Source organism: Schistocerca americana, chromosome 2 (assembly GCF_021461395.2).
Source record: "Schistocerca americana isolate TAMUIC-IGC-003095 chromosome 2, iqSchAmer2.1, whole genome shotgun sequence".
Taxonomy (NCBI): Eukaryota; Metazoa; Arthropoda; class Insecta; order Orthoptera; family Acrididae; genus Schistocerca; species Schistocerca americana.
In genome coordinates, this window is record NC_060120.1 from 1,019,584,094 (window position 1) to 1,019,596,957 (window position 12,864).

The window sequence follows — 12,864 nt, forward strand, 5'->3', positions numbered from 1 at the left end:
GCTTTGTCACAAATTTTGTCGACACTTTCTTCCTGGCCACATCTTCGCTCACAGTGGAATGTGTCAAAAAAGTACCGATGCCCATATCTTCCGCAATTTCTCTGATAGTCACACGATGATTCTGCGTCACCACAGCGTTTAGTTTGGCAGTGAGATGGTCATTTCAGCATGTTGGTGACCGACTGGACCATGACTTGCTCTCCACCGATGAGCAGCCATCTGTAAACTGGGTGTACCATTCCTTAGTCTGTGTGATGCACATAACATCATCACTGAAAACCCTCTGAATCTTCAAAATGGTTTCCACCAGGCTGTCACCCAGTTTGTCAAAATAGCACTTCTCCAGTTGTTCCACCATTTCCCTTGAAATGAAAAACTAACATGAGCACTACACACTACCTCACTCAGCTGCTGCTTGCCAGCAACTCTCACTATTTACAGATGGGAAAAAATTGACACATCCGCATGAAGGTTCAAGGTCAGCTCATGCAAGTGCGCTAGATTCAAATCCAAAAAACAAAAAAAAAGTCAGATACTTTTCTAACAGACCTCGTATGCCATAGAAATGGAGCTCCACGACATCTTGAACTTGAGCAAAGGTGTTGTGTTGTGTCAGCATCTGGTAGACATTCCCAAGGAGGAATTGAAAAATGAGTGGACTTAGGAAGGGGTTGTCAATGTGCAGAATATATTGAAAAGTGTGGATGGTATCTATTAAAATCTGACTCCTTCATCCATACCTTCAATAGCACGAAACTCCTGGAGCCTGTTAAAGCAGGTTTCTTTCACCTAAGTGTACAGCCTCATGTCCCCAACCCCATGCACTGTTTTAAATGTCAGCACTTTGGGCACACCACCTTAGGGTGTAAGGGTGAAGCCAATTGGGGCAAATGTGACAGAGCCACCCATGACAGAGTGGTTCCTCCTCACCCCTGAAGTGTGGAAATTGCACTGGGAATCACCCTGTCTCGAGTAGGGATTGCAGTGTCTTCCATGAAGAAAGGAAAATATAGGAAATTAAAACATTGAAACACATCCTGTATGGTGAGGCGAAGAATATCTGTAAGGCCACACAGTAGAGTGTCAGAGCATGTCGATGTTATTTGGCATGACTGTTCCGCTGTTTCTGCTTCAGGGCCTATGGAATTCGAAGTCAGCTCAGGGCAACCATCTTGCCCACAAAAATTTAAGTACACTTCAGAATATTGATCAGCAGAGCCTAAATGAGCTTGTCTTGTTCCTCAAGCCATTCAAAGAAGCTATCAATGATTTAAAACGAGACAACTATCTGACTATCCATTTGGTACTTCTCTGGCAGTGTTAACTTCTGGGCGACTACTTGTGCCCTAGTGAATTATATAGTGTTGCCATGGCAGTAGTTAAAATAAGATGCAGAAGTTACATAGACGGAAGGAGTGATAAGATTAAACTGCACTTGTACCACAAGATAGGAACATTCTTGTGTCTCATATTGTGATCTTTTGATGCTGAGCACTGAAGAGAGAGATAATGTTTTCAAAGAGTTTGGAGCTCTGTGTGTAAATGTTTCAGGTGAGTGAGCAACTGTATACGCTTATTATTCTGTGCTCCTGGAGCACGATTATGAGTTAATGTTGTTACAAAATTTTACTTTCGTTCTCTCTAGTTACTTGTAGTTCACAAAAGGTACATAAGACTCATCGAAACTACCACATCAATTGAAAGTGCGGACAATGTGGACAAGCACTTTGAAGTAGCATTCTACCTCTTGAATGCTGTTACCAAAGAGATGAAGATGGGGAAGTGATATTCTTGGATGGTGGGAAGAGCATGAAAAGACCTTACCTTCTCTGGCATGTGTGGGTAAGAGTGTGTACTGTGTATTCCAGCCTCAAGCAGCTCTAGTGAGAGGAAATTCAGGGGTGCAAGTTTGCTTGTTTCCTAGCATTGCTGGACCCTGATGTTGTGGATGACCTTTTATTGGTTCGCAGTAAAAGTGATCTGTTAAATACTTGTGATTTAGATTAATTGATGTTGGTACTACTCATATATTAAAATAACACTCTGATGCAATGCTATGTAAATTTAATGATCCTTTCCAATGCTCTCCTAAAAATACCCAATTGGTGGACCAACATCTGTTGGCAATTTCTTAACGTTCTGATAACCAATGACACAGCATTGTCACGTTGCTTATAAGGGTCATTAAGTGATGCTGGGCTGGTTTTAAACCCACACACCTAGGAACAGGTATTGTAAAGCAGTCTATGGTAGCACAAGGTAGACTGCTGTTTACAGTGTTAGTGGAATGAGACTAGTAATATTTACTAACAATTCAAGTGCATCAGTTTGTGTATTTTTTGGTAATGCTGATTTGCATTTGTAGGTTAATAACGTGCTGGGTAGAGTATCATTCATTTCTGTAATTTTTTGACATCCACTGTAAATTTATTATAATATTTAGTCACTATTCACAGAATCCACTTCATCTTCGTATCCTGTTTTTTTGTTCTGTTGTCATACTTGGTAACTTGTCAATAGGGTGCGTGTGCATGCGCGTGTGTGTGTGTGTGTGTGTGTGTGTGTGTGTGTGTGTGATTGTTAGACTCTCTCTGAATAGACCATATATTAAAATAAATTTGCAATTGTCTTTGCAAAGAAAGCATAGAACAGTATTTACAGCTAACCCATCAGTATTAGTAAATAACTAATGATTCACATTGGGTTCATATGGGTGACACTTAAGTATCGACATCTAGACAACTTGTCTGTGATTGCAGTAATAAATTTTATACACCAATCCTCCTTGTTGATCAATTTGTCTTCTAGTAAAACCATATCAAAATCCCTACAGTAGTTCTTGAGATTAGCCTCCACATACAGACAGAAAAACACAGCAGGGGACTTTCAGTAATAATATGTAGAGATGACAGTCATTTCCAACCATTGGGTGTCTAATGGCAATGTCACGAGTGCTCCCTTATACTAGTGTACGTGCACTGCTTTCCATGCTGGTAAAGTGCAGTGGTACCAGCCAACAGACTCAAGTGACATGTTGTTGCTTACATGGCCAGCGGCAGAGACTGGAGAGTCAAGTCTTAAAGTGTAAAGACATGACAAGTTTGGAGATGACTTCATAGATCCGCTGGCAAGTTTAAAGTGAGTTTATGGGGCTTGTTTCTGATCTCTTTAATGAATTATAATTTAGTGATGAAGATATTTCTTGAGGCAAGTAAGCTGATGAACCAATCTCTCCCTTATGTTGTCTGCACAAGCTTTTTGAACAAATGATCCATAATAGACTCTTAGACGCAAATGAACATCTCACAACCCCACAGCAAATTGGATTAGACCAGTCAGGATCATACAGAATAGGTATTAAATCTAACCTCACATACAGAAGACAGTTTTGAGACAATAGAGGACACTAGGACAGCATTTGTTGATTTGACAGCAGCTTAAGCACAATCAGTTATCGAATGTTCCTGCACAAAATGCATGGAATAACTAAATATTACCATTGTATGTGATTAATTCAAGATTTCCTTCAAAATAGATTTTTCATAGTGCAGCCGATGGAGGGTCCCAAAGGACATGTTGTCTCCTCCCTTATTTATACCAGTGATCAACCCCTTCCTAAAAATATATGAAGTTTCATCTATGCGGATGATCTTGCCATCTCTGGACAGAGTGACACGTTTGAACAGGTGGAATTACATCTTAACACTGCTTGGGGAAATTGGGTAAATACTACTGTAAAAACCAGTTAAAACCAAATCTCAGCAAAACCCAAGTTTGCACAGTCCACCTAGTGATTTGGAGAGGATTGCAGTTGGAACGCAGTTTCCAGCCCAAAAATGGGGTCAGTCTTGACTTTCAAGCACCATGTTTGAATTTAAAGCAAAATGTATCTGCAAGACACAACATATTGTGTGAAGTTATGTGAACCTCTCAGGGGTGCAGCAACAGTGAAAACTACAGCTTTATCTTCATGATATGCAGCTGGTGAATATGCTACCTATATTTGGTACAACTCTGCACACCTAAACTAGTGAATATTGCTCTTAATGAGTCATGTAGACTCATTACTGGCTGTCTGAAATCTACACCATGAGATAAACTCTGCCATTAGCTGGAATTGCACCTCCAGACATCAGTCATAAGGTACCCTCTTAAAGATTAGCGTCCGGGAAAAGTTTCATGACGTCAACATGTTACGTGATCAACAGATGTGATCCCATCTATCTGTATGGAAGATGAGGTCTGTACACCATTAGGTGAAACCATTGGAAAGTCTGCCTGCTGGTTTCACCGAAGAATGGCCCATGTAGCAAACTCTGAACAGGCTCAAAACAGGTTTGCAAGGTCAAAAGGCAATTTGCAGAAGTGGAGTTGTTCCACACCATCAACCCTTTGTGACTGCAGAGTTCAATAATATATGAGTGCATTTACACCAGTGAAGATTATGTACTGCAAATGCACCATTGTCTTCAAATTTAAATTAGCAAGTAGTTTATAGATACTATTATGTGTATATGTATATGAGGAACTGAGGACCATAAGAACTTAAAGCACACCATTTTTGATTGTGAGAGTGTAGCATTTATTAATGCTTCTGACATCTCTTGATCTTATGGTGAGTCAAGTTTATCTTTGCTAAAGCCCATATTGTATATACTAACATTCACGAAAAGCTGTCTCACCAGTTTCCCTGATATTCACTTAAATGTGGGCTCCATGATGGTGTGCTTTAGACCCTTATAGTTCTCTGTGCCTCGTATGTATTTATCTTGTATGTTGAAGTTTGATGTTTTTGACATGATTAAATAAGTAAATACTATTGAACCTTTTGAAAAGCAAAGCTCCAGTAATCAGAGGAATAAAATAAAAGATGAAGTTTGGCATTGAAAAATGTTATGCTTGTTGGTTCTGAAAATTCAAAAAGGAGAAGAGACGTATTGAGAAACAGTTACTCATTATTTTAGTTTTGACTCCAATACTCAAAATCACCTTTTACTTCAACTTTCTGATGAAAACAGTAAGTTGCATTTATTTCACATATGGTATGTGATGAGCAGGGTAATGAATAGTTGATATGTGGAATGAACTGTTTGAACTTTCAAGTGTCAGTCTGTTGTTATTGCCGAAAATAAACACCAACAGCAACTCATTAATTGGTTTTGATTCAGAGACAAACAAAACCAAACAGTAAACTAATGAAAGTGTGGGTGACCTACACAGCATAAAGATGATAATGGTTTATTTTTCCAACATCGAGGAGGTTCTACATTATGAATTTTTGCCATAGATTACCATGTCATGTAACCAATATTAAATTGATTTATGTCATATGTGTCAAAATAATAATGCATCAGAATAATAATAATAATAATAATAATAATAATAATAATTATTATTATTATTATTATTATTATTATTATTATTATAAAGAGTCGTATTAAAAGTTAAATCAAAATTAGCAAGTATAATTCGTGAAACACTAATAAGTACAATATCTAAAGTCAAATGTATGGGAGAAGTATCTCAGCCATTTGAAATAAAAACTGATCTTACACAAGGTCGTGGTTTATCACCTTTACATTTAATTGTTTTCTAGAAAAAATTGTAAGGATTTGGAATTTGAAGCTAAAAAATCACAAAATTGAACCAATAACTCTGGGAAGGAAAGCAAATGGAATTAAGGTAAGCTGCTTTTCTTTTGCGGGTGATTTTGGAATACTTTCAGAAAACCTGACAGAAGCAGTTATTCAGATAAACCTTCTGGAAAAAATAGCAAACAGAACTGGTCTCAAAATTTCAGCTGTAAAAACAAAATTCATGACAAATATAAAAAAAATGCACAAAAATTCATAGAAAAAAAATTGTTAAAATAGAGCGAGTAAATAAATTTAAATATCTGGGAGAGACTATACAACAGAATGGACTAGAAAAACCTGCACTAGATGTAAGGATTAACAAAATGGAAAGAGCATATGGTTTGACCAAAAATATTTACAACAAGAAGTGTATATTGAGAAAAACAAAACTAAAACACTACACCACAGTGGTACGACTGGAATGTTTATATGGATCTGAATGCCTAACGATGAAGTATAAGATAGACAGACTAGAGGTACTGGAAAGAAGGACTATTAGGAAAATAATGGATGCAATAAAAACTGCAGATGGTTGGAAAATAAGAAGTAATGAGGATATCTACAAAAATATAGAGAAAATATCTGAAGTAATGGCCAAACAAAGATTAACCTTTTTCGGACACCTCTATCAAATGGATGGAAATAGACTAACAAAAGATATACTCCCATATTTTTGGAAGAAGAAATCGACAATAGCATGGATTACAGAAGTAAGGAAAGATCTAGAAAGAAACAACATCAAAGAATCAGAAATAGCAGAAAGAAACAGTTTTAAAAATAAAATACTAAATTTGGAGGACTTTCAAAGCATAAGAAATAAAAAATGGGGAACAACATGGACAGAAAAAAGGAAGAGACTTCATGGGGAGAAAATGAAGGAATACTGGAAAAAATAGGAAACAACAAAAAAGGAAGAAGAGGAACTGAAGTTGTTAATGTGATCCTAGAGGGAAAAAAAGTGTCAAATTCCATCTACTTTGAAATTGTGACTCACTCCCCCCTCCCCAATCCTTATTTTTCAGTTATTATATCAAAGAAAAATTTTTGTAGAGCAAAAAGAAAGTTATAGGTGCCAAGCAACTTCAAACTGCTGGGGCAAGCTGTCTGAGACACAATTTTAATAAAATAAGAATTATTTGTATGCGATGATCCATCACGTTATCGTAGTTCAGTTGAAAAGTGCAAAATTGGTGGAGCATTATCTTGTAAGACACCTACAGTTCATAGATTTTGTGCAAGATATGTAAGTGGAATGTGGGGACACACCCTAGCACAACCTAATAGAAGTTGGTGAGTTTTCTTTTTGCTCTCATGAAACAATGTTTTCCTTGAAAGAAGAGGAGACAGCAATGTCTGAATAATGCAAATGAAATAAGATTTGAAAAAATTCTATTGGCTTCTTTACATCTGATAATGCAGTAGAGCCCTGGTAATTCAAGATAATTGTCGCCAAGGCTACCTCAAATTACAAAACACTCCGATAATGTGGAAATCTGAGCAAATCCATGAGTAAGTCATGAATAAATGTCTAATGAGCTTAGTAATGATAATTAAAAAAAAAACCAATATAGTACATTCCTGTGTTAAATGTACACATATATGGCCCCACATTTCCAACTTGCAAAAATATAAGTTACATTTTTAAAAAATTGTCCATAGTCCATTTTAAAAAATAGAACCTCATTTTTTAGTAGCAATGTCATGCCATCTTCTAAGAAGCATGGTATCGGTTGGAGTAGCTTCTGCTTGCTGCTCAATATAATGCAATGCCACACCTAGTGCTGCCAAAAACAGTCAGTGTGGTTGATCTTCAGACAATTCCTCATTGTCACAGTCTTCAGCCGTTTCACTAACCATTTCAACAATGGCAAGATTTATCACCACAAACTATTCATCATTGTTCATCCATTCTGAAATAACACTCGCATTCACATTTTCACATCCACCAAGCTTTTCCATCAGTTCTGCCATTGGTAGGTCATCTTCAGCTGTAACTTAGGTATCCATTTCTGTCCATAAAATCCAGTTCCAAGACTTTTTAGTGTCTCCACCTTTATTTCAGATCCTGAATTGGCTATCCAGTAAATTATGTCTGTTATCATAGATTTTTTATACAAACTCTCTGAGAGTTCCTTCACCTTCTGTTGTTTGTAGAAGTATCTGAAGCAGATGACAACAATACCAATGCACAAATACCGTCACATTGTAGTTCTTCCTCATCAGCAATGCAATGGATTGTCAAGGATTAAGATTACTTTGGAAGGAAACTACTTTTTATGTAGGTATCTTTTGGTCTCTGGAACCAAATCTTTGAAAAACCGCTTTATAAAAATATTTTGTAGAACCAACCAGAATTTTGGTGGAGGTATGTAACAGGCGGTGCACAAGCAGTGATATTTAGTAAAATTCTAGGCTTAACAGACTTCCCTGTTACCGCAGCTTCTGTTTATAGCCTCCACATGCATTCAATGCAGCAATAAATTTAAACTTCTCTTTACGTTTTTTGTAGTCCACTGCAGCCTTTTCTTCTTTTGAGGGTAGAGTTTTAGATGGAAGCAATTTATGATTTAGCCTTATTTCATCACAGTTATACAGTCGTTCAGGAATGAGATTTTCTTCTTGTAGAATTTTTCATAATTTCTCACAAAATTGTACAACAGTTTGTGAATCGGTAGAAAACTTTTCCCTGAAAATTTCAAGCTGCCTTGTGCTGTATCGCTTCTTTCACCTATCAAACTATCCTGATCTTGCAGTAAAATCGTCCCCACATTCCTTTGACTCATATCTAAAAAATACAGCTTTTTCTTGCCGAAGAAGCCTTGAAATTGGACTTCCTTTTTGTCTTTGTTGAGTAAACCAACCAACCAAAGCTTCACTCGTTTTTTCATACTAAGATTTTTTCATTAACTTCCATTCGAATGATGAATTTGTCAAATCTCACCTGGTGCCGTCCCCAATAATCAGTCTTTCCTTCTCATCCCGTCCGGTAAGTCTCCCATGACCATGAGTGCTGGGTGACTGTACCCCTTTTCCTAAATCTCTCCAGTCCTTTTCCTTCGCCTCTCTTCCTTCCCCTTCTACTCTTCTGCCGGGAGAAGGAGCCACGGCCTCCGAAAGCTTGCATAAGTTAAACCTTTTTGTGAGTGTGTTCTCCTGCGCCCACTTAGTGAGTAGATTTTTTTAAATCCATCCAGTTACATTATATTATCAAAAATTATTTTTGTTGAAATAGAACACTTGCTTGATAAAGCTTCTCAGGTTTGGTTTCTGTTTCTATGCCAATCTCCAAATGTCACTCCACTGACTCCATACTCAGCAGCAAGTTTTTTTTTTGGGTGGGGGGAACACACATGTACATACGTGTAGTACACTGCAGATACCACTTAAATGTGACATGGATGGTCTCATTACAGTACAGATGTTACTACATAACCAACCACAGTACAGAACATGAAACAATGATCACTCAATGTTGTAAAATGTATACTGTGTGGGTATTTAGGTGTACTGCATTTTAATGACTACTCTTGCTGAAGAGGCACAACAACAGGGATAACAAGAAGGACGTCGTGTAATGTCAACTGATTGTCAGGTGGTGCCAATTAGTGAAGGGTTGACAAAGAAACAGCAAGTGCACTCCTCAAAACCTAATGGTACCTGTCCACCTGTAATAGAAATGATAAGCAGTCTGAGAACAAGATTGTTTTTGTGCATTATGAACGGAAACCCTAAATGGGACAGTTGTACCTGTATTGTACATGGAAATTTGAAAGTAAGTTCAAAAAGTAATACATTCGAAAGTGCTTAAAATCTACATGTGACAACGTATGAAAACAGATTTTTACTGTATTTTTATGTAAAATTTTAATTTCCGTAAGACCAGCTCGAATTACACAGAACCTCATAATACCAGGGCTTGAATCACCAGGACTCTACTGTATAGACTTGATAATGGAACTATTTTTTCTGAAACTTTAGTAGATGAACAAAGTATCAGTTTGGAAAATAATTTTTGCCATTTATATGTCAGATATTTTTTTAACCTACCTGCCCGATTAAGGGATCTGACATTCCACGCTCCGATCCATAGAACCCCAGTTTTCTTTCTCCTGATAACGACGTCCTCCTGAGTAGTCCCCGCCCGGAGATCCGAATGGGGGACTATTTTACCTCTGGAATATTTTACCCAAGAGGACGCCATCATCATTTAACCATACAGTAAAGCTGCATGCCCTCGGGAAAAATTACGGCTGTAGTTTCCCCTAGCGTTCAGCTGTTCGCAGTACCAGCACAGCAAGACCTTTTTGGTTAGTGTTACAAGGCCAGATCAGTCAACCATCCAGACTATTGCCCCTGCAACTACTGAAAAGGCTGCTGCCCCTCTTCAGGAACCACACAAGAGGATGTAGATGAAGATGAAATGGGATATACGATACTGCGTGAAGAGTTTGACAGAGCACTGAAAGACCTGAGTCGAAACAAGGCCCCGGGAGTAGACAACATTCCATTAGAACTACTGACAACCTTGGGAGAGCCAGTCCTGACAAAACTCTACCATCTGGTGAGCAAGATGAATGAGACAGCTGAAATACCCTCAGAGTTTAAGAAGAATGTAATAATTCCAATCCCAAAGAAAGCAGGTGTTGACAGATGTGAAAATTACCGAACTATCAGTTTAATAAGTCACAGATGCAAAGTACTAACGCGAATTCTTTACAGACAAATGGAAAAATTGGTAGAAGCAGACTTCAGCGAAGATCAGTTTGGATTCCGCAGTAATGTTGGAACACGTGAGGCAATATTGACCCTATGACTTATCTTAGAAAATAGATTAAGGAAAGGCAAACCTACATTTCTAGCATTTGTAGACTTAGAGAAAGCTTTTGACAATGTTGACTGGAATACTCTCTTTCAAATTCTAAAGGTGGCAGGGGTAAAATACAAGGAGCGAAAGGCTATTTACAATTTGTACAGAAACCAGATGGCATTTATAAGAGTCGAGGGACATGAAAGGGAAGCCGTGGTTGGGAAGGGAGTGAGACAGGGTTGTAGCCTCTCCCCGATGTTATTCAATCTTTATATTGAGCAAGCAGTGAAGGAAACAAAAGAAAAATTCGGAGTAGGTATTAAAATCCATGGAGAAGAAATAAAAACGTTGAGGTTCGCCAATGACATTGTAATTCTGTCAGAGACAGCAAAGAACTTGTAAGAGCAGTTGAACGGAATGGACAGTGTCTTGAAAGGAGGATACAAGGTGAACATCAACAAAAGCAAAACGAGGATAATGGAATGTAGTCGAATTAAGTCGGGTGATGCTGAGGGTATTAGATTAGGAAATGAGACACACTTAAAGTAGTAAAGGAGTTTTGCTATTTGGGGAGCAAAATAACTGATGATGGTCGAAGTAGAAAGGATATAAAATGTAGACTGGCAATGACAAGGAAAGCGTTTCTGAAGAAGAGAAATTTGTTAACATCGAGTATAGATTTAAGTTTCTGGAAGGCGTTTCTGAAAGTATTTGTATGGAGTGTAGCCATGTATGGAAGTGAAACATGGACGACAAATAGTTTGGACAAGAGGAGAATAGAAGCTCTTGAAATGTGCTATAGAAGAATGCTAGATTAGATGGGTAGATCACATAACTAATGAGGAGGTATGGAATAGAACTAGGGAGAAGAGGAGTTTGTGGCACAACTTGACTAGGAGAAGGGATCGGTTGGTAGGACATGTTCTGAGGCATTAAGGGATCACCAATTTAATATTGGGGGGCAGCGTGGAGGGTAAAAATTGTAGAGGGAGACCAAGAGATGAGTACACTAACAAATTTAGAAGGATGTAGGCTGCAGTACGTACTGGGAGATGAAGCAGCTTGCACAGGATAGAGTAGCATGGAGAGCTGCATCAAACCAGTCTCAGGACTGAAGACCACAACATATGTCAGATATATTAGACTTATGTACCTAATCATTACCTCTCTATGACTTGAGTATTTACCCAGTTCTCATGAATGAAAAACTAATATCTTCGTAATGAAACAGTAACTTGCCACTGCTGTATACATTTACGAAGAAAGTAAAATTGCTTCACACTGCACCAGGCTCTGTTTGAAAAAACTAACATCCATGTAAACAATGAACAACAGGTTTATTACTAATAACAGAAATTCACTCTTCCCTTACTTGCAGCATAAATTCACACGAATAGTTATCAGTCAAAGTCTCTGCCCTACTAAACACTTCTGACAGTGACTGTAGGGAAGGTGAGCACCCGTAGGTGCAGCCGTGGTATCTGGAGTTGTTCTCCACAATTTGGCTTGTTATTTTTGTTGCCTTAATGACAGTCTGTTTTGCTTGCTTTGTCATGGCCCTTGGACTCTTGGGCTTAGACAATTAGCGGTGCAGTATGTCACACTGGTGGGCTACGTGACCTGACACCACACAGGGCAGTTATCAGTGTAATGTAATATAATTTGTATAATTCATTTTCATTTGGAGACTAATACTACAGTAGAGAAAGGTCAAGATTTTTTGTCAAGAACCATGGAATACATTTTGCAATGTATAGGAACTGCCTTAGGAATTATGTACATGAAGTACATGTCTGTATAGTAACTCCTGTTTCGAAGGGTCTGTGCTTGTATTCTAACAAGGCTTACAGTCTGTCAGTTGTTCAGATGGGCATCACGTATTTCGTCTTCATTTTGCAACAAATGTAGTGTGTCATGTAGTGTGTCAGTTTTTACTGTCAGAAATGGAAATTTTACTGAGCTACTGTACGTACATTTCTATGGTTCCAGGTTGCTCTTTACCACACTCCAGCACTCCGTGGACCTCTACGTAGACTACTTCCTCCTCGATACAGTGAACTTGTTGGTCTACAGCACATGAAAATATATCTCTTTGATGATTCACTGCTCATTAGTGGGTATGTACATTTCATGCCATAAAGTAATTCATGCAGGATTGGATTAAAATTACAGTGTTTTGGATGCAGAAGAGTCAAGAATCTAGGAATAAAGGTGGGATACCTCTTCACAGCAGTTCTGTGGACCATAACTGTGACGTCTTGCTATGATATAGAATGTCAGTTTCACAATCGTAGTACATCATCTTAGCAGAAAACACAGCAAGATGCTGACCATTATTCATTCAGAAATTCTTTTCTAGAGTAGTAATAGTTTTCCAGCAGATAGGATTTCAGTTTGTGTTTGAATTTAATTTTACTATCC

At 38.0% G+C, this 12,864-nt stretch overlaps 1 protein-coding gene across 4 annotated transcripts in view; it reads left to right on the forward strand.

Moving 5' to 3' along the window:
- Positions 1-12,864, forward strand: part of LOC124594855 (CDP-diacylglycerol--glycerol-3-phosphate 3-phosphatidyltransferase, mitochondrial) — an 89,384-nt gene that overhangs the window by 40,259 nt on the left and 36,261 nt on the right. For all 4 annotated transcript variants that reach the window (XM_047133316.1, XM_047133317.1, XM_047133315.1 and 1 more), the window contains one exon: positions 12,433-12,560. In XM_047133316.1, the coding sequence (XP_046989272.1) occupies positions 12,433-12,560 (128 nt within the window). The remainder of the gene's footprint in view (positions 1-12,432; positions 12,561-12,864) is intronic.